General features: G+C 44.0%; 1 protein-coding gene and 1 long non-coding RNA gene across 2 annotated transcripts in view; one reads left to right on the top strand and one right to left on the bottom strand.

Annotated features, from left to right (window-relative positions):
• The window catches only part of COL4A4 (collagen type IV alpha 4 chain), a 129,633-nt gene that overhangs the window by 92,892 nt on the left and 9,376 nt on the right, over positions 1-27,365 (top strand). Inside the window, exons 21-27 of the mRNA XM_078854334.1 lie at positions 7,189-7,264; positions 7,357-7,428; positions 8,185-8,313; positions 8,826-8,933; positions 14,818-14,973; positions 22,866-22,964; positions 25,782-25,916. Coding sequence (XP_078710460.1) covers positions 7,189-7,264; positions 7,357-7,428; positions 8,185-8,313; positions 8,826-8,933; positions 14,818-14,973; positions 22,866-22,964; positions 25,782-25,916 — 775 coding nt within the window. The remainder of the gene's footprint in view (positions 1-7,188; positions 7,265-7,356; positions 7,429-8,184; positions 8,314-8,825; positions 8,934-14,817; positions 14,974-22,865; positions 22,965-25,781; positions 25,917-27,365) is intronic.
• LOC140917328 (uncharacterized) lies at positions 18,300-22,002 on the bottom strand. Its single transcript, XR_012160792.2, has 3 exons — positions 21,626-22,002; positions 19,423-19,509; positions 18,300-18,588 (listed from the first exon to the last, which is right to left on the bottom strand). It is a non-coding gene; the product is annotated as an uncharacterized LOC140917328 (long non-coding RNA).

The following is a 27,365-nucleotide window of genomic DNA, read 5'->3' on the forward strand; positions in this document are numbered from 1 at the left end:
TAATGCCACTGTTACTCTGCATACATCAAACATGAATACGAATAGCAGACCACACTTTAGTGGAAAACATTAATACTGAAAAAGGTGGCCAATTCAAATTTAGGAAATCTCACATGATTGACTGGTGCATTTTATCAAAATGTGATAACAAATACTGTAAGTATGTTTGCAAGACAGTTGATCTATTGGCAGATTACATTTAGAAATACTTCCAATCAATGATAAATTACATCTTTCATGGCAATCACTGTTTAGATTGAAAAAATTATTCATCTAAAAATCTCTTCCCCCTTAAAGGATACAATATAAATTTTATGTATTGTAGCTAATTAAAATTTAGCATATATTAGATCAACATTATACTAAGATAAATTATATAATCAGAAATGAAGCTATCTTGTTTATTTTTACTGGGTGGTCACAATCTGCTTCCTAAACTACTCCTGGGGTACAACATGCTGCCCCAGACTTGGGGCTCAAAACAAATCCACCCTTGAGTCCATAATAAATTTTCCCAAAAGAGAACAATCAATTTTTATACAGAAAACATTCGTTTTTTCAGTTTCAGTCTACGGCAAACATGGTCAGTTCAAAACTGAAAACTGAGGTTTACATGGAAGCTTTTTCTGATTATCAATGGGAAGGTAGGGGGTGCTGATATAATACAATGATAACAAATCCCTTGTTGCTGTGTAATCTGCAGGAAAACAGTTTATTGTGTTGCACAGTATACCTATTAGCTACAGCACTGGGAGTCATGCTGCAATTACAAGGATTTCTAAATTGCCCTCCATTTGAAAAGGTATTACACACCTGATAGTGAAAACTTGTTAGTTGAAGAAGTGTCCTGTTCTTCTTTAGGATCAGGCATTTTATTAGTTTTATGCAGCTAACTTCACTCATTCGTTTTTTTTGGAAATCATTTTAGGCCCTACAAAGAAAACACAAGAGATCAACAGGAGAACGGGAATTAAAAATAGATAGCTCAGATAAAAATGGAAATTCAGTAGGGATCAAGCCACCCAATAAAGATTAGTTCCAATGTGGATTAATTCTACCAATATGTTTGAAAAGAAGAATTCTAAATTTTAAAATGTATCCACTTACAAGGATTTAATGGAATTGGTATGCCAGTGTACTGTGGAGTATGGATCTTAAATAATATTAATAGTTCCATTTTTAATAATGAAGAAGCATTTGTGATTGTCATTAGAAATGAAATGGTTAACCAATTGTTATTAAGGACTGAGCCTTGTTAGCCTAATTGCTTTTCATTTACTTAAAGATCACATGCATGACCAATTTTCAGATTTAGGGATTGAAGTTACAGGCATTCATCAGAACAAAACATCAGTTTCTTTATGACAGACAGTCTCAGTAATTAAGGGCCCAATCCTGCAATCTTCACTCATGAGTAGTCCTTATTCAAGCAAATAGTCCATTAATTTCAGTGGGATTGTGTGAGAAAAGATTGCAGGATTGGGCCCTAAAATTTAGGAATCATGATTCATATATAGGTCAGCCAATTCATCTGTATCTGGAAGTATGGAACTGTAACAGTCCAAAATCTAAACTTACAAGTGTTGATGTTATAATGAAGTGTTGACAAATATGTTAGAAATTTCCTGGAAAACAAAGTAAACCAAGGCAGCAATAATGACAGAATAAACAAAGCATCAAAAACATTTTAAAACAAAATGGGTTTCCAAAAATTGTTAGCATTTGTGTTCATTTAGGTAAATTCTCAACATTAGCAAATAACTCGTACATAAGCCTTTCACAAGTATAGATGAGGCCGTAGTAAACAGGATTGGAAAGGTGAACAAATGTCATGAAAAGTTATTGTACAGTAATGAATTAAGGGCAGAAAGAATATTACAGGTGGGGCTGGTACCACCGGGTAGTATTGATGTTTCTGACATTTCCAATTATAAGACCATGTTTTCATTTGCTTAAAACTTTACCAAACATTAACGGTTTCAGCTGAAATTTTCCATGCCAGTTGTCTGCCTCAGGCTGAACTGTTTTGAAAAGTTTAAGCCAAGATTGTTCAGCCTTCTGAGGACAAGGCTATGAAAAGATACATTATGCCCATGTTAAATTCTGACAGCCTTTACTTTGAAAATTCTTAGAGCTCCCATGGTTTGGAGCAGGGACTTGAAATTCAGCAGGGGCAAGGCCTTTGTGTCAGGGATATGCCTTGTTTTGTCTCCATGAAAATCTGCCCAAATGTGGCCAAGTTATAAACCTTTGAGAAATCAGTTTGTGTATGCTCAGTAGAGACTTACATTTTAGCAGCTAAATTCACCAATGATTCTATCCAAACTGGGAATGCTCCTGCCTGGGGATGAAGGTTTTTCCTTCAGTTGCAGCTCTTGACTGATTGGGCAAAGACACTGGGACAAGAAGACCTAAGCAGAGAAAACTGGGACTGTCTAGGGGAGAAGAATGGGACTGTGGGGAGAAGCCGGGATAGGGAAAAGACTTGGAGAATGACAGGTTGGAGGGGATGGGGCAGAAGGGAGTCATGCTTATGGGTGGAAGAGGGTGTGTCCACTAGCACCCACCCCCCTCCAGAGCATAAAATGGCACTGAAGATTGCCGAGTCTCAATAATTCCTCTGCTGTCAGCCAATGAAAGCTTATGCTCAGATAAATTTGTTAGTCTCTAACGTGCCACAAGTACTCCTTTTCTCTTTCCACTTAGAAAGTGTCACTTCTCTCTCCAGTGTTGGTGCATATGTAGGATAACAACCTACTATCAGTTACTCCATTAGCTCCAGTTGTTAGACATCCGTGCTGTGGATCTAAAGCTTTCAGTCCTGCTAATGAGCCATGTTGGTTCCAATATGATGCCACATGATGGAAATTCTGGGTTTTTTTGAGTTTCCTTTTTTAAAAACTTAGGAAATTACATACCAAACAAACTAAAGAAACACTCAGTATGTTAAAAGAACATTTGTAAGGCTGCAAAGTCAAGCACTCAAATTTTTAAATGTTTGACTTCACAAACTTAATAATGTGTAATTGTAGCTATCTTGGCATAAAATTATTAAAGAGAAACTTTAAAGTGCATGATAGGTAGGACAGATAACTCATTTTAATGTGAATTCAATTTATTGTTCCTGAAAAAGGCCTGACTAAAAATTATGGTGGCCAATACCCTCTATTTATCACCAGGATAGGTTTAGCAAATGAGCAGTAGCAGAGAAAGCTCCTCCACACCAGTTTTACTAATGGCATATTCTCAGGTACCACCTTTCAGTATAGGAGAGTAGTTTTGTTTCCATGCCTATTCAGTCTTTGGCCTCTCTATTGAGTCTATCAATGAGGCTACCAGTCTCTGACAATTGTGATTTTAGATGCTCGCCCACTAACTAGGAAGTGTACTGATATCATCTTATTTTATAAATGTCATTAATCAGCTGTCAGATGGTAACGGCTGAACTTTGATCCAGTCCCATTCGCAAACTTCTTCACTCTCCAGTCTGCCAAAGTAAAGTCCAGTATATTAAATAGCTGCCTTTTAGCACTAAAATTAATGAAGTGTTGGTGACAACTAGGGTAACCAGACAGCAAGTGTGAAAAATCAGGATGGGGGTGAGGGGTAATAGGAGCCTGTATAAGACAAAGCCCCAAATATCGGGACTGTCCCTGTAAAATTGAGACATCTGGTCAGCCTAGTGACAACAGACCAGGTTGGTAAGGGTGGGACAAAGAGAACACCATGACAAACATTCTCTGGATGCATCCACCACTGCAAGAAGTCCAGGACCAGTGGAGGGAGATGGACCAATCTATCCAAGGAATAAAGAGTTGTATGGTAAGCTGTCCTGAGCCATATTTGAAGGGGGAGAAGATGCAACCTTGCAAACTGGAGCACCTGTGTGCAAGTGGACATATGGTCCAAGAGCCTGAGGCACATCTGAACTGTCGTGGACGGCTGAGACTGCAGACTGAGGCAAAGGTGGTGAATTGCCTAGCAAAAACTCTCGAAGTCAGAGTGTAAATATGGGCCCAATGAACTTGATTTTCTGAGTGGAAACCAAAGTTGACTTTCTAGAGTTTAGGATGAGACCTAGATGGTCAGGCAAGTGCAGTGTAGTGTTTACATGGGAAAGAACTTCCTCTCTGGACCTACCTCTCAGTAACCAGTTGTCTAGTGTGGGAAGATGTGGATTCCTTTCTTTCTGAGGTAGGCTGCAACCACAACTATGCATTTGTTAAAAACCCAAGAGGCAGAAGAGCATCTGAAGGGAAGAACTGTATACTGAAAACGGCACTCTGCTACGATGAATCGAAGGAAATTTCTGTGGCTCAGCAAAATCGCCCCATGAAAGTAGGCATGCTGAAGGTCCAGAGCAGCAAACCAGTTGTTCTGAGACAACACAGGGAGAGTAGTCAATAGACTGTTCAGAACCTCATGTATCTGATATATTTGTAGAGGTTGCAAAGGTCAAGAATGGATCTTACCCCTCCTTTGGATTTGGGCACCAGAAAGTACTGGGAATAGAAGCCCTGCCCCCTGTGTTTTTGGTGGAACCTCCCTTGCTGCTCCCAAAGCCAGTAGAGAGCGAACCTGCTGGAGGAGCAGTATCTTTTGAGAGGGGTCCCTGAAGATGGATGGAGAGGGAGGGTGGTGGGGAGGAATGGAAAGGAACTGGATGGCATAACCTGATCTGACGATGCTTAGGACCCAGCTGTCAGTGGTGATTGAGCCCCAAGCATTGTGAAAGTGAGGCAGCCTGTCCCTAAATGGAGGGGATCTGGAGAAGGGAGCAATGACTAGGATGCTGCACTGGACCAAGGAGTCAAAATGACCTCGGTGCTGAAGCAGGCTGCATAGCCTGTTTGAGCAGGTGCTGCTTTAGATGAAGATCCTTCGCCATCTGACTGTTTGGTGAACGATTTGCAAATCCAACACCACCCCTTGTCATGGACTTCACCTAAGCACAGCAAACACTGAGTGGGGATCATTGTTGGGAATCGCTCCCCCCAGACTTCAGACAATGTTTAAACCCTGGTGAAAGCATCACGAGGGAAATACGTAAACTAAAGCTAACGCTAAAACTAACTAACACTATACTAAGGGAAATAATTAACTATATACAGCTCGAAAAGTCACTAAGAAATAGAGAGGTGTGAGGTTAGGAATCACACAGGTCCAACTCCAGCCACGGGCAGTAAGAAGGAACTGAGGAGAGTTGGGGTGATATTGCCTGATATACCCAGAGGAGGGCTTTGGCCAGGAGGCACAAATGGCATCTATCTACAGGTAATGCTAGGCAAAATTCTCTGGCTCTGGTGTGCGCACACATCTCAGGGAATACATAGCTGCATCTGCTAGAATATTTTGTTTTTTTCATAACCTGAGCCCTATCAGACAGGCACGTGAGATAGTATTTTTACCCCTTAAACAAGTGTCTAATGGAACTGGAATGAAATTAGCTAGACTGTTCCCAGAAGACAGATAGTATATGAGGAAAATGTTTGTATTTTACAGGACACCAAACATACTACCATTCTGCTAGAAAAGACTCCTAAAGCAAAGCTGTTTGGCTCCCCTATAACCTCAGGAGGGGAGGACTGGGCTATCAGTATGACTGAAGCATACTTCAGAAATTATACAACTTTTTCCATAGCAAGCTCTGAACCCCACTATAGTGAGCATGAACTTCTACCCCATATTAAAATGAAGTACTTTCCCTTACAGATATTTATTGTTTGAAATTTAGGCAGTAAGGCACAATCAAGAAAGTTCTCAATTTCAGCTATGCTAAAACAAAACCTAAAGATTATATTAAAGCCTGCTAAGTAATTGGCCTGTGTTACTACAAAAGTTTTGTGCCATTTGATCAGCAAGATGCTTTGCTAAGCAAAAAATTGGACATAAATGCGAGGCAGGTGAGATTTGTAGTTAATATAAATGGTTGTAATTTCTATCCTGAAATGATGAGTTTTGTCGATAAGTTTTAAAATCTATAAATAAAACTTTAACAAAAATTATCATTATTTTACTCTCCAATAAAAAGGGGAAATAAATTAGAGCATTTCTACTCTGAAAAGAGACTGTTAAAAATGCCATCATAGCATTATCTCTTTGTTGTGTTTCAATTATCCTCTTATCAAATGTCCTCAGTTTACAAATAAAAGATGTTCTTTCTCCCTGCCTATCCTGAAACTCAGTCTGATCTTTCCACCTAGTGCATCACCACCAGGGACAAAGAGTCTGCATACTAATTTAAGTCCTCAATTACACGTGTTCCACTCCATTGTCTTTAAAGGATTTGCAAAGGGGTGGCTTAGAGAATTTTGTAATGTTACTAATTTGTTACCAATAAGGGTGTTAGTAAGGTTTGAATTTATCCTGGATAAATAGGATAAGTCAACAGGATAAGTCAACAGGATTTGAGTTATTAAGATAATTAGCACATAATAGAAAGAGATGTACATCACTACAATCTGCGAGAACCCCTTTCTGCAGTCTGTAGACAAGACAGTTAGTTTGTACTATTTATCCGGTTCCGAAGTTAGCTTACAGCTTGGCACTATTATAGTAGAGGGGCCTACAGTTTCATTTTCACTTATTTCCTGTTTTTCACAGACATATATTACTTTTATCCCCAAAATTTCCAGTATATTAACATCTGTTGTTTATCTCCATAAATTCTCCCAAGTAAGCGGCTCTTACAATTATTCGTACATCTAAAATAATATTTATTGTTTAATAATTCTTGAAAAGATTGTCTAATCTTTTAGTGGTAATTCTTAGGCAGGTTATTTTTCCCTTCTTAATAAGACTCCCACAACACTTTGAGAGTTTAACTCATAAATAAGCGATAAGCCTTACAAAACTCTGGCCCAGAGGTCAACAGTAAATAATCCTGCACAAAATAGAATAAAATCCACAGTTCATTCTGTTTTAGCTGTGTTGGTTCTCCAGGATTAACAGGAATAAAAAGCAGTAAAATTTCATTTTTATCAAGTTGGTAGATGATGACTATCAATGCAATGGAGTAGATGCAATGCATAAAGTGCCATATTTCTAGTCATTTTTCAAAGTAAAATCACACTAAAGATTAAAGGTAAATGTTCTGATTGCTAATATAGGAAACGAAATTATTTCTGCTGCTTTCATATTTCCTTCACTATCCAGCAATCTATAAATGATGCTCCTTTTTCAAAACAGGCTTCAACTGTTAATGATGTAGTCCATTCTTCAGTTGTCAAAACACTTTCAGCAAACACTGTACTGAACCAGAAATGTATTGTCAAGTTTTAGACATTTACTTTTGTTAAATCAACGTTTTCAAGTTTTTTGGGTCATGCTTCTAATAATGTCCGCAATACTTCTAAGGTTTATCAGGGTTGCCTGGATTAGATGGCTTGAATGGACTGCAAGGTCAAAAGGGCTCACCAGGAGATCCAGGTAAAGAATGAAAATGAAAAAGAATTTTTTTAAATGAAAATGAATATGAAATGATCAATGATATTTTGATATTTATCCTGTCATTAAGGATCAGACTAAATTTTAAAACAGTGCCAGTAGTTAATGATTTAAAGAGACACACACCAGCAATCATTTGTGGGGAAAGACTTAAAATCCTCCATCAGTCTTGCTGGAATCCTTTGAGAATATTTTTACAATGAAAACATTCAGTGCAGATGATTCAAAGTGAAGCCAAGTCTCAAACTTTTATGTGCACAAGATAAACAATAGCAAATAAATTAAAAGGAGACTCGGGGGGAAAATCTTGGCCCCACTGAAGTCAATGGGAGTTTTTCCATTGACTTCAGTGGAGCCAGGATTTCACCCATGGTGATCTGTTTGAAGCTTTCAAAACACCCTATTAACCATTGTTAAATCAGTGCTTAGCACCAGTCTAAGAGATCACGAGAATAAGATATAAAATGAAAATTAAGAAATTGAAAGCAAAAAGAATAAAACTTAAGAATTTCAAATTAAGGACAAAGACTATGACTTGAGTCAAGGAGCTTAATACCTTTGAAAGGATGAATGAGGGCCAGATTCAACAAAACTCCACCCAACTTACATATGAGAACCAGACAACTAGAGATAGATTAATCACAAAAGGAACATCATCTGCAGCTGGTATTTCTATTCTGTACATCTGTATTTGCATTCACTGTAGACTTCATGCACTGTAATTGTTTTCCTCTGGAGGTAAAAGTGAAATAGGGCCTCCAGGATACACAGGGGCCCCTGGACCAAAAGGAGACAAGGGTGAACCTGGACAGCCAGGAATTTCTCTTCCAGGACCTCCTGGAGACACGGGTTTGCCAGGACACCCAGGTAAGAAACATTTTCTCCTCAACGGTGAACTGCAAAGCTGAAATGAAAACTGAACTAGTTCCCTGCTACTTGGTTAGCAGGCCCATGCAGCACATACATTTGGGATCTCTTCTTTAAGAAAAGTATTTTTCTCATCCAAGAAGTATGCTAGCATTTCCTGACTTGCTACAAATATCCCAGAATGCATCATTCTGCTACATCACTGAAACCGTGGGTTGCATGAGACTTGTTGAGTCATTGATGTCAAGGAATGATGCATTCTGGGACCTCTTTAGCTCCAGTGGATATTATAGAAAGGAATTAGAATTTTTTTTTAAAAAGAATTATATTTTCTGTGCCAAATGCCTCCCACAGTCTATTTAGCAGGGAAATGCAGCACACAACTATGGGGTTAACTCCAAGTTCTGCATGACCTTGCACCTCAACTCCCTTAAATTAATATTTTATTTCTGGAATCCAAAGTATAAAATACTGAAAACTCAAAACATTTAGCATATGATCTGCTCCCTCAGGTAGAACAGGAGATACCGGGCCTGCAGGATCTGTGGGAAGATCTCCTGAAACTGCAGCTTCTGGTCCTCCGGGTGATCAGGGGCCACCTGGCTCACATGGCATCAGAGGTACAAGAAAATCAAACATGATCAGTTAACCAAAACAGTGAAAACTCTATTCTAATGAGATATATATATATGCACGTGACGTGGGAAGAGGCAAAGAGGGTAATAAATACGCCTGTTCCATAAATACATGGACAGAGGCACAGTGCAGCACAGTGGATAGTGACTCAGGAGATCTGCACTCTAGTCCCATTTCTGGCCTGCTGGGTGACCTTGGGCAAGTTATGCCACCCCCCATGCCTCAGTTTCCCATCTGTAAAATGGGTATAACGATACTTATCTCCTTTGTGAAGTGTTGTTCATCCATAGATCTCAAAGCACTTTACGGAGGAGATACATATTATGATCCCCATTTTACTAGAGACAGGTATCATCATGAGGATTATGTAGTAAAGTATAAAGGTTTTATCAAGATGCATTATGTAGGTTTCCATACAAGTTCCAATGAAACCTTTAAACCATACCATCATGTACTGTGTGTGGGCCACATACGTTACAGGGAATAAAAACTATTTTGCAAGCATATTAGAGTGTGTGTAAAATTTTATTGGTACTATTTTTAGTGTTCCCCAACAGATGCGTGTAAACACATTCACTGTGAATGCAGCTCTAGCGGGCTAAAAGACGGTGTTATAAAAAGAGCTCTACCTAAAACAGCTTTTCCATTCATAAAAGTGTCATGATGTTGAGGTCCAGCATCTCAGACCCATCCAGAGCCAGAAACAAGAGTTGCATTTTCTGTTGGAAAATTAGGAATCTTTTTTTGTTCCACTGTTTTAGCGCTCCTCTTCCTAGCTCTGTAGGATCACAGGATATCACAGCTTAAAACTGTTACTGGTCTAGGGCTGACTACCTCCTGTCTTTTGGTAGGTGTAATTTTCGGAGGTGCTAAAATTGAAGACCATGTGATAAACTGGAACCATCGTATACTTCTGTCCACTTCAATTGCACTCCTTCTGCTTATGAATCTCTGCCAGGATTAATTCCAGCCTTGTACAGCTCTGAGCAGCTTCTGACAGTAGACATTTTTTAAAGCATTGTTCCTTCTTTCCTCCTAATTGTGGAATTTTCCCATTAAAGTGACACCAGCAGGAGGCATAGGATGGGCAATATTTGGTTCTGGGCAATTTTCCTAAGAGTTTTAAGTTCCAATATCTTACAACCCAGCCAAGCTAGAAAGGAACTTTTCATCCTTGCAAAAAAGGTTGATTCACTGCTCTCCAGTAGGCTGCAGAGCACTTCCTTGTAGTCCTGGAAGGTCCTGTGATATTAGGCCTTAAAATGATGACACTCATGTATAGAAAAGCCATTTACAAAAAGAACAAAGCTAAAATAGCTTTTCTATCCCCAGAAGTGGGGAAGAAGAGGGAGCTGCATGTTTATGCATATAAACTCTGTAGATGAGGGCTGTTCTCGTGTAAAGCTTAGGGCATGGCTATACTTGCAGATGTAGAGCACTGTGAGTTAAACCAGCCCTCGGAGAGTGCAGTAGGGAAAGCGCTGCAGTCTGTCCACACTGATACCTGCAAGCGCACTGGCGTGGCCACATTTGCAGCACTTGCAGTGGCATTGGGAGTGGTACATTATGGGCAGGTACCCCACAGAGCACCTCTTCCCATTCTGGTACTGTGGCTTGTGGGAAGAGGGTGGAGGGTGCGGGGCATTCTGGCTCCTGTCCCAATGCCCCGTGATCCATCGCTTCACATCCCAGCAATCCCTGTGCTTCGGTCCACATTTGGCGCCATCTTTCAACGTTTTTTGTACTGCGCACTCTGTCTTCCCTTTCGGACTGTGGGAACAGAGCCCGAAGTGCTGAGGAATATGCTGACAAGTCTCGCCAGCATGCCACATTTGGCAGTTGAGTTGCTCCTTAAGCTACAAACTGACAGTGAGGAGTCTGACGATGATGTCGACTTGTGTAACGCATCTGACACGAGATTGCTTCTGGCATTCACGAACGTGCTCACCACCGTGGAACACCGTTTTTGGGCTCAGGAAACAAGCACTGAGTGGTGGGATCACATCGTCATGCAAGTCTGGGATAACTAGCAGTGGCTGCAGAACTTTTGGATAAGAAACGCCACTTTCATGGGACTGTGTGATGAGCTCGCCTCCACCCTGCGGTGCAAGGACACGAAATTGAGAGCTGCCCTGCCAGTGAAGCAGGTGGCTATTGCAGTCTGGAAGCTGGCAACTCGACAGCTACTGAGTGGTCGCTAACCAGTTTGGAGTGGGAAAGTGGACTGTTGGAATCATGTTGATGCAAGTTTGCAGGGCCATTAATCACATCCCGCTCAGAAGAACCGTGTCTCTGGGTAACGTGCATGACATTGTGGCTGTCTTTACACAAATGGGTTTCCCCAACTGCAGAGGGACGATAGATTGGATGCATATTCCAATTCTGGCACCAGCCCACCTAGCCTCTGAGTACATTAATTGGAAGGGGTATTTCTCTATGGTTCTCTGGGCACTTGTGGATCACCATGGGTGTTTCATTGACATTAACGGAGGCTGGCCTGGAAAGGTGCCTGACACATGTATCTTTCGGAACACTGGCCTGTTCAGGAAGCTGTAAGCGGGGACTTTCTTCCCAGACCAGAAGATCACTGTAGGGGAAGTTGAAATGCCCATTGTGATCCTTGGAGACCACCATTACCCTTTAATGCTGTGGCTCATGAAACCCTACACAGGGAGCCTTGACAGCAGCAAGGAGCAGTTCAACAACAGGCTGAGTCGGCGCAGAATGACTGTGGAGTGTGCTTTTGGCAGTTTAAAGGGCTGCTGGTGCGGTCTGTATGGGAAGCTGGACCTGGCTGATGACAACATCCCTGTGGTTATATCCACGTGGTGTACCCTCCGTAACATTTGTCAAGGGAAGGGTGAAAGATTCACTCTGGCATAGAACTTGGAGGTTTAATGCCTGGAGGCTGAATTTGAACAGGCAGAGAGCAGAGGTATTAGAGGGGCCCAGTGCGGGGCTGCAAGGATTAAGAATGTCTTGACGGAGCAATTTGAGGCTGAAAACCACCAGTAATATTTGGTGCCCTGCATGGGAGTGAAGAGCGGTGGTTCCAATGTTAGTGGGAATCTGTGTTTGCTACAGTGCCTTTCCTGGGCTAAGGTATCTTTAACTTAATTCAATAATAAAGAATGTTTTCAAAGCCAAAAAATCCATTTATTTAAAAGAAAATTCATTTATTGAAAAGAAACACAACTGCTTGGGAAACAGAAAGGGCAATGGGGTGGGGTGGGGAACAGTTCAAACACAGATTTGCATGTCCTGTTATCATACTCTGCCTTCCTGTCTGGAGTGCTGTGCAATGAGTGCTATACTTCAGGCTGGCTAAAATGCATGGTGATTGAGTGCAGTGGGTAAGGGTCGTAGTTTGCAGGGTTGGGTGGTGAAGCTACAGGTGTTGGAGGCAGCTGGTGGCGATAAGAACCGAGATGTGGGGGAAAATGGGTTGGAGGTGACATGGGGGCACAAGGGAAAGTTTTGGGACAAGGGCTGTGTGGGGCGGGGGGGGGGCATAGTAGTGCTCCGCCTGCATGGCTACGAGAGCCTGGATCAAGTCCACTTGGCGCTCCTTAAAATGCTTAGCAGCCACTCCGTGCTTTGGTGCTGGTGATCTGTGTTCTGCTAGCAGACCCTCCTTTCACTCTCCCGCCACTCCTGCGCTTTTTGATTTTTATTAGGGGACTGCTGCATTACTTCATGCAGCATGTCCTCTTTTCTTATACGTGGCCTCTTCCTAATTCTTTGGAGTCTTTCAGCCGGTGATAACATGGACGGCTGAGAGCTCAAGGCTGCATCTGTAAAGGGAAAATGCAACACTTAACAGGGGCAGCACTGTTCACAGACAGAGCAATGATTCACCCATACTTAAAGACAAGCACAGCATACACAATAGCAGAATTTGCCTGTCCCAAAGCGAGCACACATAACCCACAGGAGCCCCAAAATGGTGAGTAAGCACAGGGCCAAGGGGGACTGATTGTTTCAGGGCCATACTGCCCTCTGGGGTTCTGTGCCTTGGGAAGAGCTAACAGCTGCAGGGAGCCCCTATACTGGACACTGTCCCCACATTTTCCACAGGAGTTCGTCCTGGAAGATATCTCGCTGCTGAGGGTGACCTGGGAAGCAAGGGAGGGTCAATGCGGCTTCCGCCCTGGCCCATATGTAGTTTGTCTGTGTGCAGCAATGGTCACCCTGCCCATCATGGCACAGTGGCGCAGACATGTTAGCCTTACTGGGATAAGGAGTACAGTAGCTCTCTCAAGGAACCCAGCTTCTGCATGAGACCTTTGAAGAGATCACTGAGGCCGATCACCACGATGTGAGAGAGCACATCAACATCCTATTCCACATCTAGGCATGCATGCAGCCCTAAACCTCCTTGCCTCAAGAGCCCACACCAAACAACTTCCTTCCCAAGTAAAAGCTACTTACTGGGCACCTCCTCTGGTGTTTGTCCTTCCCCAAGCACCGGCCACTGCGACTGGCTAGACTACCTTCCTCCTGGCTTGAGAACAGCTCCTGGCTACATGCATCTAGGGATGCCGGGGTGTCTCCCTCCTCCTCAGCACCCTCGCTCCCACTTTCCTCCTCCTCCTGCCTTGTTGAACTGGGCTCTGAAGTGTCCATGGTGGTCCTCAAAGTGGAGGTGGGGTTGCCCCCAGGTATCGTGTCCAGCTCTTTGTAGAAATGGCAGGTCGCGGGGGCACCACCGGAGCGGCGGTTTGCCTCGCGGGCTTTGTGGTAGGCATTCCGCAGCTCCTTCACGTTAACCCTGCACTACTGTGTGTACCGGTCATGGCCCCTTTCCATCATGTCCCTTGATATCTGCCCAAAGGTATTGTAATTCCTATGGCTGGAGCGCAGCTGGGATTGGACAGCTTCCTCCCCCCAAACACTGATGAGGTCCAGCACCTCGCCATTACGCCATACTGGGGATCGCCTGGTGCGTGGAAGCATGGTCACCTGGGAAGATTCGCTGAGAGCACTCCATGCCAGGCTGAGCAAAAAGGAAGGGGATTTTCAAAATTCCCAGAGAATTTAAAGGGCGGGTCTGATGGTTGGTCACCTGAGGGCAGGGCAGTAGAGGTCAAAATGATGACCAGAATGGCTAGAACAGGCATTGTGGGACACTTTTGGAGGCTGAGCAGAGCTCATTAACAGATGAGGGCATCCACACTGGTGCTGCGGCGCTCCAGTCGGGGCGCAGCAAATGTTATTCCACTCACTGAGGTGGAGTACCAGGAGCACTCTGCGTGCCTTGCCAGTGTGGACGCGTCATGAGTTAGGGCTGCTTTAATGCGCTCTAACTCACAAGTGTAGCCAAGCCCTTAGACTGTAGTCAGTTCAAGAACTGATGATTGGTCACCAAACTTCTGCAAGTGAAGTCAGCAGAGTTTGTACATTCCACAAGCCCAATTACACTGGTTGAAGGGGTTAAACACCTTAGTCATAGTAGCTCTGGATTTTTTCTACATTTATTGAAAAAACAAGGACATTGAAATACAAATTCCCATACAGCTGATTATGGTGCTGGTAGCTCACTGCAATGAAGCTGCACCACCAGGCAGCTGGGAGTTGAGGAGGGGAGGGCGGCCAGGAGCACAGAGCCAACATGGACAGGTGGGGTCTCCATAGCACTCACCTGCCTCTTTCTGATTGCGGAGGATCCCAGTGGTTTTGGGGGTGGGGGGGCAATCCCATGGAGACTTCCTCCCCTGTATTATCTTGACGTAGGACTTAGAATGACATTTTCTAACACACCTTGGTGACTTAGGATCCTGCTTCCCATTGAAATTCAGTGGGACTTAAGCACTTCTGAAAAGATTACCCTTTGTGAATGCATTATTAATATCCATTGTTTTGTTTTAGGCCTGCCTGGCAATCCTGGCCCTCCTGGAAAGACTATCTTTGTGAAAGGCGATCCAGGGGAATTTGGTGTTCCAGGTGCACCCGGTATTCCTGGCCAGCCAGGGCAGCAAGGAGCAAAAGGCTTTCCAGGAAATCGAGGAAGAAGAGGCCTGAAAGGTATGATTTAAAGTGTATGATTTTGTTTGAGTGAATACCTGCCTTCTAGCAGATTCTTCTGAGTATCTACATTATGGTAACTTCCCATTTTTGAAAAATTGCCTACTCAGTCTTCACATTTTTAAACAGTAAGAATTGTGTGCCAGATCATACACCACAGACCCATGTGCTCTTGGGGGTCTGCTTCCAGCCAGGTGGAAGGGGAGGGTCAGGCTCCTCCGACCACAGTCCTGTCATAGATCTTGTCCTAAATATAAAGGGAAGGGTAACCACCTTTCTACATACAGTGCTATAAAATCCCTCCGGGCCAAAGGCAAAGTCCTTTTACCTGTAAAGAGTTAAGAAGCTAAGATAACCTTGCTGGCACCTGACCAAAATGACCAATGAGGAGACAAGATACTTTAAAATCTGGAGCGGGGGGGAAACAAAGGGTCTGTCTGTGTGTGTGATGCTTTTGCTGGGACCAGAACAGGAGTGCAGGTCAGAACTCCTGTAAAGAGTTAGTAAGCAATCTGGTTAGATATGCGTTAGATTCTGTTTTGTTTAAATGGCTGATAAATAAGTTGTGCTGAATGGGATGTATATTCCTGTTTTTGTCTCTTTTTGTAACTTAAGGTTTTGCCTAGAGGGATTATCTATGTTTTGAATCTGATTACCCTGTAAGGTATTTACCATCCTGATTTTACAGAGGTTTTTCTTTTACTTTTTCTTTCATTAAAATTCTCTTTTAAGAACCTGATTGTTTTTTCATTGGTCTTAAGATCCAAGGATTTGGGTCTGTGTTCACCTATTGAAATTGGTGAGGATTTTTATCAAGCCTTCCCCAGGAAAGGGGGTGTAGGGCTTGGGGGGGGATATTTTTGGGGGAAGACATCTCCAAGTGGGCTCTTTCCCTGTTCTTTGTTTAACACGTTTGGTGGTGGCAGCATAAGTCCAAGGGCAAAAAGGTAAAAGTTTGTACCTTGGGGAAGTTTTAACCTAACTTGGTAAGAATAAGCTTAGGGGGTCTTTCATGCAGGTTCCCACATCTGTAACCTAGAGTTCAGAGTGGGGAAGGAACCTTGACAGATCTACACATGGGGACAGCTACCAGGGCAGGAACAGGAGGGTCTGGGAAGGAGCCAAATGGATGCACACTGTTTGTTGTTCTTCAAGAGATGTCCCTGTGGGTGCTCCACTTCAGGTCAAGGTGTGTCCCAGAGCCTTTGATTGGTGATTTCTACAGCAGTACTCTATGGGCTGCACACGCGCTGTGCCTACCTCTCAAGCTGTCAGTATTTGAATAGTGCGTGCACAGCCCGGACTCCTCAGTTCCTTCTCTACCGTCCCTGGCTAGAGACGGAGTTCAGCAGTGCTCTCTGAGATTAGCTAGGTTTCAGAGTAGCAGCCGTGTTAGTCTGTAGCCGCCAAAAGAAAAGGAGGACTTGTGGCACCTTAGAGACTAACAAATTTATTTGAGCATAAACTTTCGTGAGCTAGTTTCTCAGTTTAGTTAGATAGTTACATTAACTGTTACATTTATCTCTTCAAAAACAAACAAACAAAAACACTGTGGTTTCCGGCATGCCTGGCTCCCCAGGCTTTAAGAGATGATTCTCCTGTAAGGATGCCATCCACATCTCAGATGGGCATTCATACGGTGTACGCTGTTTGGGCAAGTCTCATGTACCCCAAAAATGCGTTCACTGTAATAAGTTGAAGGTGAGGACATGCAAGGACAGGGAGCTCAGGCTTAAAATGCTGCGCCTAGAAAACTCACTCAGACCAGCTTCTGGCCCTGGCCAGCAAACCTCTGTGACACCCTTCAGAGGTAAAGGAAAGACCAAAAAACGGCCAGCTTCCTCTCCCCTCAGGGGACATTCGGAGAAAAAGTTCAAACCGGCTTTCTTATCTTCAGTGGCTGCCACTCCGCGACTCCGCTCATTTCATGCGGCAGGCACTTCAGGCACTGACCCTGTGTCGGCTGGCCCTCTCCATGGTGCCGAGGCTCAGGGCTTTCAGCTGCCCACCTCTTTCAGCTCTCCTTCGGCCACCGCTGTCAGCACGGTGCTGAGAGCTGCTACGGTGCCGACAGCACAAGCAGCAGCTGCGGCATCGTCCTTTGATCCTGCGGCGCTGCTTCTACAGCCACCACTCTCTGCACCGAGCCCCTGAGGTCTCCAGCCTCCTTTGAAGTGCCTACCTCAGGGGCTCCTACTACCCAGAGCCAGCTTGTGCCCCCTGGGACAGCCTTCGGTGCACCAGCAGATGCCGCAGCAGACTCTGCCTCCACCAGCACCGACTCCTGGTCAGTCAGCACCACTGCAGTTTTTACAACCAGAGGAATTAAGGTTGTCCCGTGCTCCTGACTCTCCTCTTCTCGGCACCATCTGTCACCAAGACCTTTAGCACCATATCTTCAGTACTCCCCTACTACTTCAAGCCCCTCCAATGAAGTATGGGAGGATGAAGAGGAGGAAGACTAAGGGGAAGAGGACAAAGAATATGATGACCAGATGTTTTCAGCTACCTACAATGGGAGAAGCCCGCAGCACGATCCCCATTTCCTCAAGGCTATCCACACTGGTATGGCAATCCCTGGATGGGACCACCTATGCCCCCCACCCCACCCCGGGGCAATGGCCACACTGGGGTCCATGGACCTACCCTACACCACACTACACTCAGGTGTTCTGCGGGCTGCCCGAAGGAAAGCTGTCAAACCCTCCCCACTTCTGACTTACACTGAACCCCAGATAAGACCTGAAGTGGAAGCCCTCCCTACAGGGGACACTGCCCCGCACACCTCTTCTATAGCAATAACACCTCAAGATGCCATGGTATCCCCACCACCTCCTGCTACTGATGACCTCGCTCACTTTCAAGAATTGTTTCAGAGAGTAGCAGAAGAGCTCAAGATTACCCTAGAGGAGGTACACAACACTAGCTTACTTACATGCTGCAAGCTACGACTTCCTCCAAAATAGCCCTACCAATTAATGGGGCCATTATGAAACCTGCTAAAACTGTTTGGCAGACTCCAGTTACAATAATGCCCACTAGCAAGAGATTGGACTGCAAATATTTCGTCCCATCTAAGGGATCTGAGTTTCTATTTACGCACCCCTCACTTAATTCCCTAGCGGTCGATGCAGCAAATAAAAAAAAAAAACAAATACCAATACTTTCAATCCACTCCGTCAGACAAAGTTAACAAGAAACTGGACTCTGGCCGCAAAGTGTATTCTTCTTCCACTTTGCAATTGAGTAGCAAACTATGCGGCGCTCTTAGCAAAATATGACCACAAAAATTATGCTAAGTTTATGCAATTTATTGATTTGTCAGAGGATAAATGATAACAATTTAAAGTGGTAGTGTCCGATGCCCAATTGATCTCCCACACAGTTCTCCAGGCTGCCCTTGATGCTGAGGATGCAGCGGCCAGATCCACAGTCACGGCCATTGTCATGCAGCGAACCTCATGGCTTGCTTCTTCCTCCTTCCTGAAAGAGATACAGGATACGGTCGAAGATCTCCCTTCGACGGAGACAAGCTCTTCGCCTCTATAACCAATGAGGTCCTTCACTCCATGAAAGACTCCCATGCCACACTTCGATCCTCAGGCATCCAAACACCTGCCCCAAAGAAGAGGCAATACAGATATCAGCCATACCAACGGCAGCATTACCATACCTTTTGAGCAACATCCACCTTTCAGACCATATGACACATGACAACAACGACATAGGCCAAGGAACCAACGACGTTGCTCTCCCCAAACAATGACGACCCACCCTCCCAACACACATAAGCAAATTTGAAGTCTGGTCAAGGGTATAGAAAATCTTGCACCCCCTCCAGCGCCAACTCCCACCAACCATTTTTTTGGACACTGTTTGCATCCGTTCCAGGCCAACTGGGAAACTATGACTACGGACAAATGGGTCCTGGAAATTATCAGATTGGGTTATACCATCCCCTTCCTCTCCTTATCTCCCCCCCACCCTCTCTTCAGGGACCGCTCTCACAAACAATTGCTCCGTCAGGAGATGCATCTCCTCATACATCTCAGAGCAATAGAGGAGGTACCACCTCAACACAGAGGAGAGGGTTTTACTCCCACTACTTCTTGACGGAAAAGAAAAATGGCGGTTGGTGCTCTATCCTCAATCTTCGACATCTGAACAAGTCAGCCAAGAAACAGAAATTCTTCATGGTTACTCTTCCAATGATAATTCTGACGCTGGAGCAAGGAGATTGGTTTTAAACCCTCGACCTCCAAGACGCATATTTCCCTGTCTCTATCCACCCTGTCCATCAACGCTTCCTCAGGTTTGCTGTGGGAGCACAACACTACCAATACAGAGTCCTCCCGTTTGGCCTCTCCATCACACCACATGTCTTCTCCAAGGTGCTTGCAGTTGTCATAGCACATCTTAGGAAAAAAAAGAATCCTCATATTTCCTTACCTGGACGATCGTCTCCTCAAGTCTCCCACTCAGTCAGAAGCGATCCACACCACTATTGCAACCCGTCACTGCTTCCGCATCTTGGGCCTGCAAATAAACAAAAACAAATCTGCCTTACAATCTACCCAAAAATACTTTATTGGCACCCACCTCAATTCCATGACTGGTCTTGCATGTCTTCCCCAAGACAGATTCCACACAATGGGCATCCTGATCACTCAGATACGTGTCAGCTCGCAGACTACAGTCCGAGACTCCCTACAGTTCTTAGGACATATGGCCGCTTGCACATTTGTGGTTGCAAATGCTCGCCTGCACATGCGATGCCTTCAGGGTTGGCTAGCCACGGTATACAAACAAGCGCAGGCTAAACAGGTTATTAACTATGTCCCAGAATGTCAAGGACTCACTTCTCTGGTGGACTTCTCCCATCAACCTCTGCACCGGGATTCCCTTCTGACAAGATCCCCCTTCAGTTACCATCACCACAGATGCATCCCTCACGGGATGGGGTGCACACATTGGCCACCTCACCACTCAGGGTCTCTGGGCCACTTCAGAAACCAAGCTCCACATAAATTGACCAGAACTCCAAGCTGTACACAATGCTTGCCTCCATTTCCTTATCATCCAAAACCGCCGAATTCAAATCATGACCGACAACATTGCGTGCACGTTTTAGGTCAACAGACAGGGGGGAGCCCGGTCCCACTCCCTCTGCAGAGAGGCAGTAAAAATTTGGAACTCGTGCCTTCAACACGATATCCATATCTTCGCATCATACCTGCCATGTTCTCAGAATACTACCGCAGATGAACTCAGCCTATCATTCCCCATACAGCACAAGTGAGAACTCAACGACACCATTCTTTCCAACATTTTCCGCACTTGGGGTTATCCCCAACTGGATTTATTTGTCACAGCAACAAACAAAAAATGCCCAACTTTCTGCTTCAGAGCAGGCCTGGGGAAACATTCACGGGGAGACGCTCCCTTGGTCCAAAACCCTCATATATACGTTCCCACCAATACCTTCTATTGCATTGAGTAATTCAGAAGATACGAACAGACAGAGCCAACATCATTCTCACAGCCTCAGCGTGGCCCAGACAACATTGGTACCCCTTCCTCCTCCTCATGTAGGTCAAGCCACCTATTCCCCTTCCCCCACTAAGCAACCTCCTATCACAACGCAGGGGACAACTATTTCACCCCGACGTACAACATCTCTACCTGAGGACCTGGCTGATCAATGGTTCTCTAATGTGGAGTTAACGTGTTCGGACCCAGTATGCATTGTCTTGTTACACAGCAGAACACACAACATGCACACTGCCTACCTGCATAAATGGTAACGCTTCACATCTTGGTGCTCTGACAAGCAGACCTCTCCAGTTTCTGCTTCACTTCTATTGATACTTGATTACCTTTTACACCTTAAAACATCTGGCCTCTCTACAAGCTCACTCAAGCTCCACCTTGTTGGCAATCACAGCCTTCCACCATAAGATTGACAACGTAACGGTCTTTGCCCATCCAATCACCAAAAGGTTCCTGAAGGGTATCCAGACACTATACCCAGACGTGAAACTGCCTGCTGCACCTTGGGATTTACCCTAGTCGTCAAAGCCCTGATGGATAAATCCTTTGAACCAGTGGCTACCTGCTCCCTTCTCCATCTGTCCATGAAGACCGCCTTCCTCATAGCAATCACGTCTGCCAGACGAGTAGGTGAAATGGGGGCGCTTATGGTGGACCCTCTGTATACCACGTTCTTCCACAATAAGGTCACACTCCGCATGCATCCAAAGTTCTTACCTAAGATACACTCTTCCTTTCACCTCAATGAACCTATACACCTCCCAACATTTTCCCGAAAACCTCATGCTAACGCCTTTGAAACAGCAATGCACACTCTTGATGTTCGCAGAGCATTATCCTTTTACCTGGATAGGACAAAACCGTTTAGAAAACACCCAGACTTTGTCTCTACTCTGCGCTCACAGGGAAATGCTGTCTCTACACAGAGACTTTCCCAATGGATTGCTGACTGCATACACCTTTGTTACCAACTCAGGCAAATACAACCTCCTACATCAAGTAGGACACACTCTACCAGAGCTGTCTCCACCTCCACGGCCTTTCTCCGTAATGTCCCACTCTCTGACATATGCAAGGCAGCTGCCTGGGCATTGAACCTTACCTTCGCCAATCACTACGCTCTCATCCACACTGCAGCGTCCGACACCAGATTTGGGTAGAGCTGTCTTGTCAACAGCCTTCTTGCCTCATCCGAAGTCCTAAACATCCTAAGGGATACTGCTTTTCAGTCACCTGAGGTGGAGCACCCACACTCGAAGAAGAAGAAGAAGAGGAAGTTACTCACCCTGTGCAGTAACGGACGTTCTTTGAGATGAGTGTCCCTATGGGTGCTCCACTACCCGTCGTCCTCCCCTGTACTTTGGAATTCGTAACGCACTCCGTTGTAGAGAAGGAACTGAGGAGCCCGGGCTCTGCACGCGCTGTTCAAACACTGACCGCTCGAGAGGCAAGCACAGCGCGTGCGCAGCCTACAGGAGTACTGCTGTAGAAATCTCCGATCAAAGGTGCTGGGACACCCCTTGACCTGAAGTGGAGCACCCACAGGGACACTCCGCTTGAACGTCAGTTACTGCACAGGGTGAGTAACCTCCTCTTCCCCAACCAACGGTGGGGATTCCACTGGAAATGTAATGAAATCTGATTTATTGATGTTTCCTGTGGGACCCCCCTGCTCCTCTAAAGGAGGTTTTGGGGTCTGCCACAGGTGGGGAAACCCTGGCAGCTGACTCCAGTACAGTGGTGGGCAACTGCTCCTGTCCAGTGGGAGCTGAGGGAAACAGCAGCCCGCAGGGATGTACTAGCCGCCACTTCCTGCAGCTCCCATTGGCCGGGAAGGTGAACCGCAGCCACAGGGAGCTGCGGGGGGGCCATGCCTGCGGACAGTCAACATCAGCAAAATGTCTCGCAACCCGTATTCAGATTACCCTGATGGGCCGCAGGTTGCCCATCACTGCTCCAGTAGAATCATAATGCCAGGGAGCTGTAAAAGCTGCAGGGTTCCATGGAACAAATGCAGAGGCATATATCTTCAATATGGAAGGCTCTGGGCCTCCAAGCAGGTTCATGAGTGTTGCAGGGCCTGATGCTTCTGCTTTGGACAGGAACAGTATATATACCCAGCCCTCCCCATGCATGAGTCGTCATAGGAAACTCCATGAGGGGTTTTCCTGTGGGAGAGCAAAATCTGGCCCCCAGCTATTTTGCACAAAACAGTAACTAGTCAGGAACCTGATGCTTGACCTCACTGCTGTTGTGTTCTGTGCTATCAGCATCACAGAGGGTCACCAGATTTAACTGCTCAGTTTAAGTACTAGTGACAAAAACTCACTTTTTTTTTTTAGGTCCGATGGGAAGCCCTGGCCCCCAGGGTCCCCCTGGCCCTGTTGGGCCATCTGGGGATCGAGGTTTTCAAGGACAACCTGGCCCTCGAGGTCCTGAAGGTACTTTTGAACAGCACATGGTTCTCTGCCATGCAGCGGCGTGCGTGCTGGCCACTCAGCCTTGAGAAGCTTTGATCTTAATATCCGTACAGAATATAGTGTTTTCTATAGTGTTCACTTGCATGAAAAGAGTTTATAGCAACCTGACAAAATTCTAGCATCCACTAACTTGGGATAAGGAAATATTGTTGAGTAAATTAGATATAATTCTTTTATTATTATTATTGTAATCAGTCTTCATTGATGAAGTATGTGCCTGGTCTGGTAAATGTTCCTGAGTTGTGCAAGGCTGGTTTAAAATGGTAGTTGCAGCTTTCAGTTGCATAGAACATTTCTGAGTCACTGAAACAATTTAATAAATGATCATTTTCTTCTGATACTTGCAATAGTTTGCAAGACCAGAGAGCATGAGCATGCCATGTGAGGGTTCTTGCAAAGATGTACCATGTGTGAACAGATGCTTTTTGCTGTAAGAGAGGCAAAGTTCATACTGCGTATTTCATCACCCACTTTTCCTTTTCTACATTATCTTTCTCAAGTAACATTCATTAAGCACAATATCTTAATATCCAGAATACTACATACCACAGTATCAAGAATTTCAGGACACAGTAAGAAGTCTTACCTTTGCCCGTTGCATCAAAATAAGAGGCTCTGGGAAGAATTAATATATTCAAATCGATAAAGGAGTTTCTCAAGATTGGAAAATGTAATATTTTATTTACCAATTAAAAAACCTTTCTTAGCGATAAAGAACAGATGTTTTATAATTGTGCAAATCTGAAAAGTAGTTTAGAATATAGTCATTTCATCTAATCATATGTGATGATTTCTTTGCTGAGTGCTGTACTAATTTCTCCCCCTGAGGGAATAAGGGATGAATACAAAGTATTGTGGGCCAAATCCTTAGATCCTTACTTAGTTTTTAACTCAGCTGTTATTTCATACCCCAAGTAAGAGTTTGATTAAATAAAGACTGAGTAAGTGTATAGAAAAGCTGAGACCAGATCACCCTCTATTACAGGAGGCGGCCAGAAGGGCAGGAGAAAACTGAGATTCCAATCACAGAATTCCCTGAAAATCATTCACTCAGTTTAGGTTTATGAAGAGGGGATAAACTGATTTAGGGGATCTGAGAGAGAGAGAGCAGCCTCAGCCTTGCCTGTGTTACACCAACCCTGCACTTCTGGCTTTTCTGTAGCAGCTGTGGGGAGCCACAAGTAACTATTTTATCTCCCTGATATAGCTATATGGAACTCAGAGATCAGTTCACCAAACAAGGGTCCTGGAGGCATGTTCAGTCCCTGCTCCTATTTCAATCATATATGCAGCACCTTTTTGTACAAAACCACAGTGGAGGGGCATCTCTGGGGTACGTAAATACATGATAGAGGTGGTATCTCTGCTTACATATAGTTGTGGGGAATTCCTCACAGAGAAAGGCCTCTCCACCTGTGGTTCCTAGTGAAAGGACTTAGCCCTGAGCAAGGACCTCGGGATTTGGCACTGTGTGAACTGGCCATCTAGAAGAGTTTGCACATCACACAAAGCACCTCACCATTTAACAATACCATGTATTACATTGTTTTTGGATTCCTTTTTGTTCTTGTGAAAACTGTTTGCAGGTAGTATTCTAAGACATGTACTTTATATTTTGCCATTATTATTTATATTGGTATGAACTGTATATTTATTATACTGAATTATTTATATTCAGTATGAACTGAATGTCAGTTCATACAAACTATTTCAGTTCTCATTCCATTCCTTGTTCTAATTTACATGCCTGAAACTTGTTTCCATCCTGCTTGGCAATGGCTGGCATGGTCTGCTTTCCATTTGATGAATCCTTCAGGTTGCACAGGTAAGCTGGAGAATGCCTTATTAACCAAATATTTGTTGTGCATGTCTGGGTTTCTTTCTGTACATTCCACGCTCCCTGGATAGTAGAGCCATAGCTGGAAGCTAAGAATGACAGATATCATTATAACAGGGTGATTATAATCAATTTTAACATAGCTGGGTTGTGTTTACGGGCAGAGTAATTGTGTACTATGCCGAGGAGCCCCACAATAAAGTGTCAAATATGTGTACATAGAATTCTGTATGCAAGTATGTAAAATATGAGTGTTTTCTCTTAAGGGATCTGTCACATCTATTGCATTTTATTTTATCTGCGGTCATAGTAGGCTCTTTCTAAATGAAGCCAACTAGTCAAGGCCCCAGTCCTGCTATCAGATCAGTGGACGCAGACATCGACTCCACTGACTTTGAACTAATCCAATAAGTCTTCTAGACAAATGTACTTATTACAGACTGCAAATGGTGAACACCACTAAGCAACAAACAATACATAAACTGTAGCCATACTCTGGTGGCTTTCATCTAAAGTGAGTGAGTAATGTCGGATGGAACCCCTACTCCCTTACGCCCATGCTGCATGTGGAGACTTTCTCAGCTGCCTTCAGACCGTAGACAAGGCAGTATATACTTTAACATGTGCTCAATTGATTGAGTTAAAGCCTATGTTCCACCCAAGCTTCAACTCAGCCAGTTTAGCACACATTAAGGGCGATGTCCCTTGTCTAAACTAGACTTTTAAAACGTATTAGCTAACACATGCTAACAATACACCTTTAAATTCTAGTCTAGACAGTCTGAAACTAAAGTTAAACCTATGTATCTCATTGATTAACGTTTTGGGAACACAGCCCCAGAAATGCACTCTAATCTCAAAAGCAATTAAAAGGGGAATGTTGATCTCCCACAGATTTTTGTTCCAATTGGTGTTGTTTTAATTTTATTGCATAATTCCAGGTGACCCTGGTGAACCAGGAAAAACAGAACACTCCCCATGTCCCAGGACACCAGGTCCTCGTGGAGTAATAGGACAAAGAGGAGCTGAAGGGTCTGTAGGATTTCCAGGGCCAATAGGTTACCCTGGACCCCCAGGTAAAGCCTGGATTTAAATACTTGGTAATTTAAGACAAACAGAACATTTAAGACTTTGAGAAGTGTGTTCTCTGCACCCATCATGCAAAGCTGTGTGGAGTGTACAGGGGTAGGAAGAGGAGGGAGGGGTGTTTAATATTTTCCCCAAGGTGCTTTAGGCATTTTTCTCCTCTTCTTTCTTGTGGCACAATGTGCTATTTTCTTGTGCTAATATGGCACAATGGCTAGGCTCATCAATAAGACAGTGAGAGGTTTATTTGGAATTTTAACAAATAAATGTCATTCTTGGTCAGTAAAATGAAAGCAAAAAAAATCCCTACAGTTTTAGGTTTTATGACTTATTGAAATTCAGTATTACTATAAAATCTAATTTCACAACAAACTCCCGGTCATGCTGAAGAGTGCCTTCTTATGCTGCAAGTAAATTCACTGAAAGCAGCCTGTGAAAGGGTGGCAGAATGGAGTAGGTAACAAATAAACATCTGTGTGATAAGCTTTGTGGTTTTGGCGGTTTGGAAATAAGGAGAGAGAAAATGGAATAAGAAACATGAAAGCTTTGCTGATCTTAGAACATACTACACTGGGGCACTATGCTATAGTGGCATATGGCGGTTTGGAAATAAGGAGAGAGAAAATGGAATAAGAAACATGAAAGCATGAAAGCTTCGCTGATCTTAGAACATACTACACTGGGGCACTATGCTATATCGTGTATACTCCTGGAACTCCTTCCCATTTGATGCCAGCAATGATTGGGGTCTAAACTGAAAATAATGATGAACTAATTTAACTCGTAAGAGTATGCTTCTCAGAGTAGAGGATTTAGTTACTGGGCACGCGCTCTCTCTCTCTCTATCTCTCTCTCTCTAAATTAAGGAATCAGACTTTACAACCTCTTTCCACTATTCAGATCTTGCATTAAAAAAATAAAGCAGCACACCACACAAGTGGTTTCTGGAAACATACTGTTTAATACTGAGATACTTCATGCAGATGGGCGTGCAGAGTGACTGAGAGATTTGGCTACCGAAGTGCATTGTACTATTTGAATCCAGGAGTACAGGGCGTTGTGCAATGGGGATGCCAACCTGATCAATAGCGTTCCTCCTTTTTACAAACTAAAAACAAACCAAACACCAAAGTTACTGGGCTTGGGAAAAATTTACTTGGAAAAATTAAATTTAACAGTAATAATTAACAATTAATAATTACTAAGAGGCCTGAAAGGACCATAAAATTAGTTGGATTCATACTGCAGTTGTCATAAATATAAAGGGAAGGGTAAACCCCTTTGAAATCCCTCCTGGCCAGGGGAAAGCTCCTCTCACCTGTAAAGGGTTAAGAAGCTAAAGGTAACCTCGCTGGCACCTGACCAAAATGACCAATGAGGAGACAAGATACTTTCAAAAGCTGGGAGGAGGGAGAGAAACAAAGGGTCTGGGTCTGTCT

Source organism: Lepidochelys kempii, chromosome 9 (assembly GCF_965140285.1).
Source record: "Lepidochelys kempii isolate rLepKem1 chromosome 9, rLepKem1.hap1, whole genome shotgun sequence".
In the NCBI taxonomy this organism is placed as follows: domain Eukaryota; kingdom Metazoa; phylum Chordata; order Testudines; family Cheloniidae; genus Lepidochelys; species Lepidochelys kempii.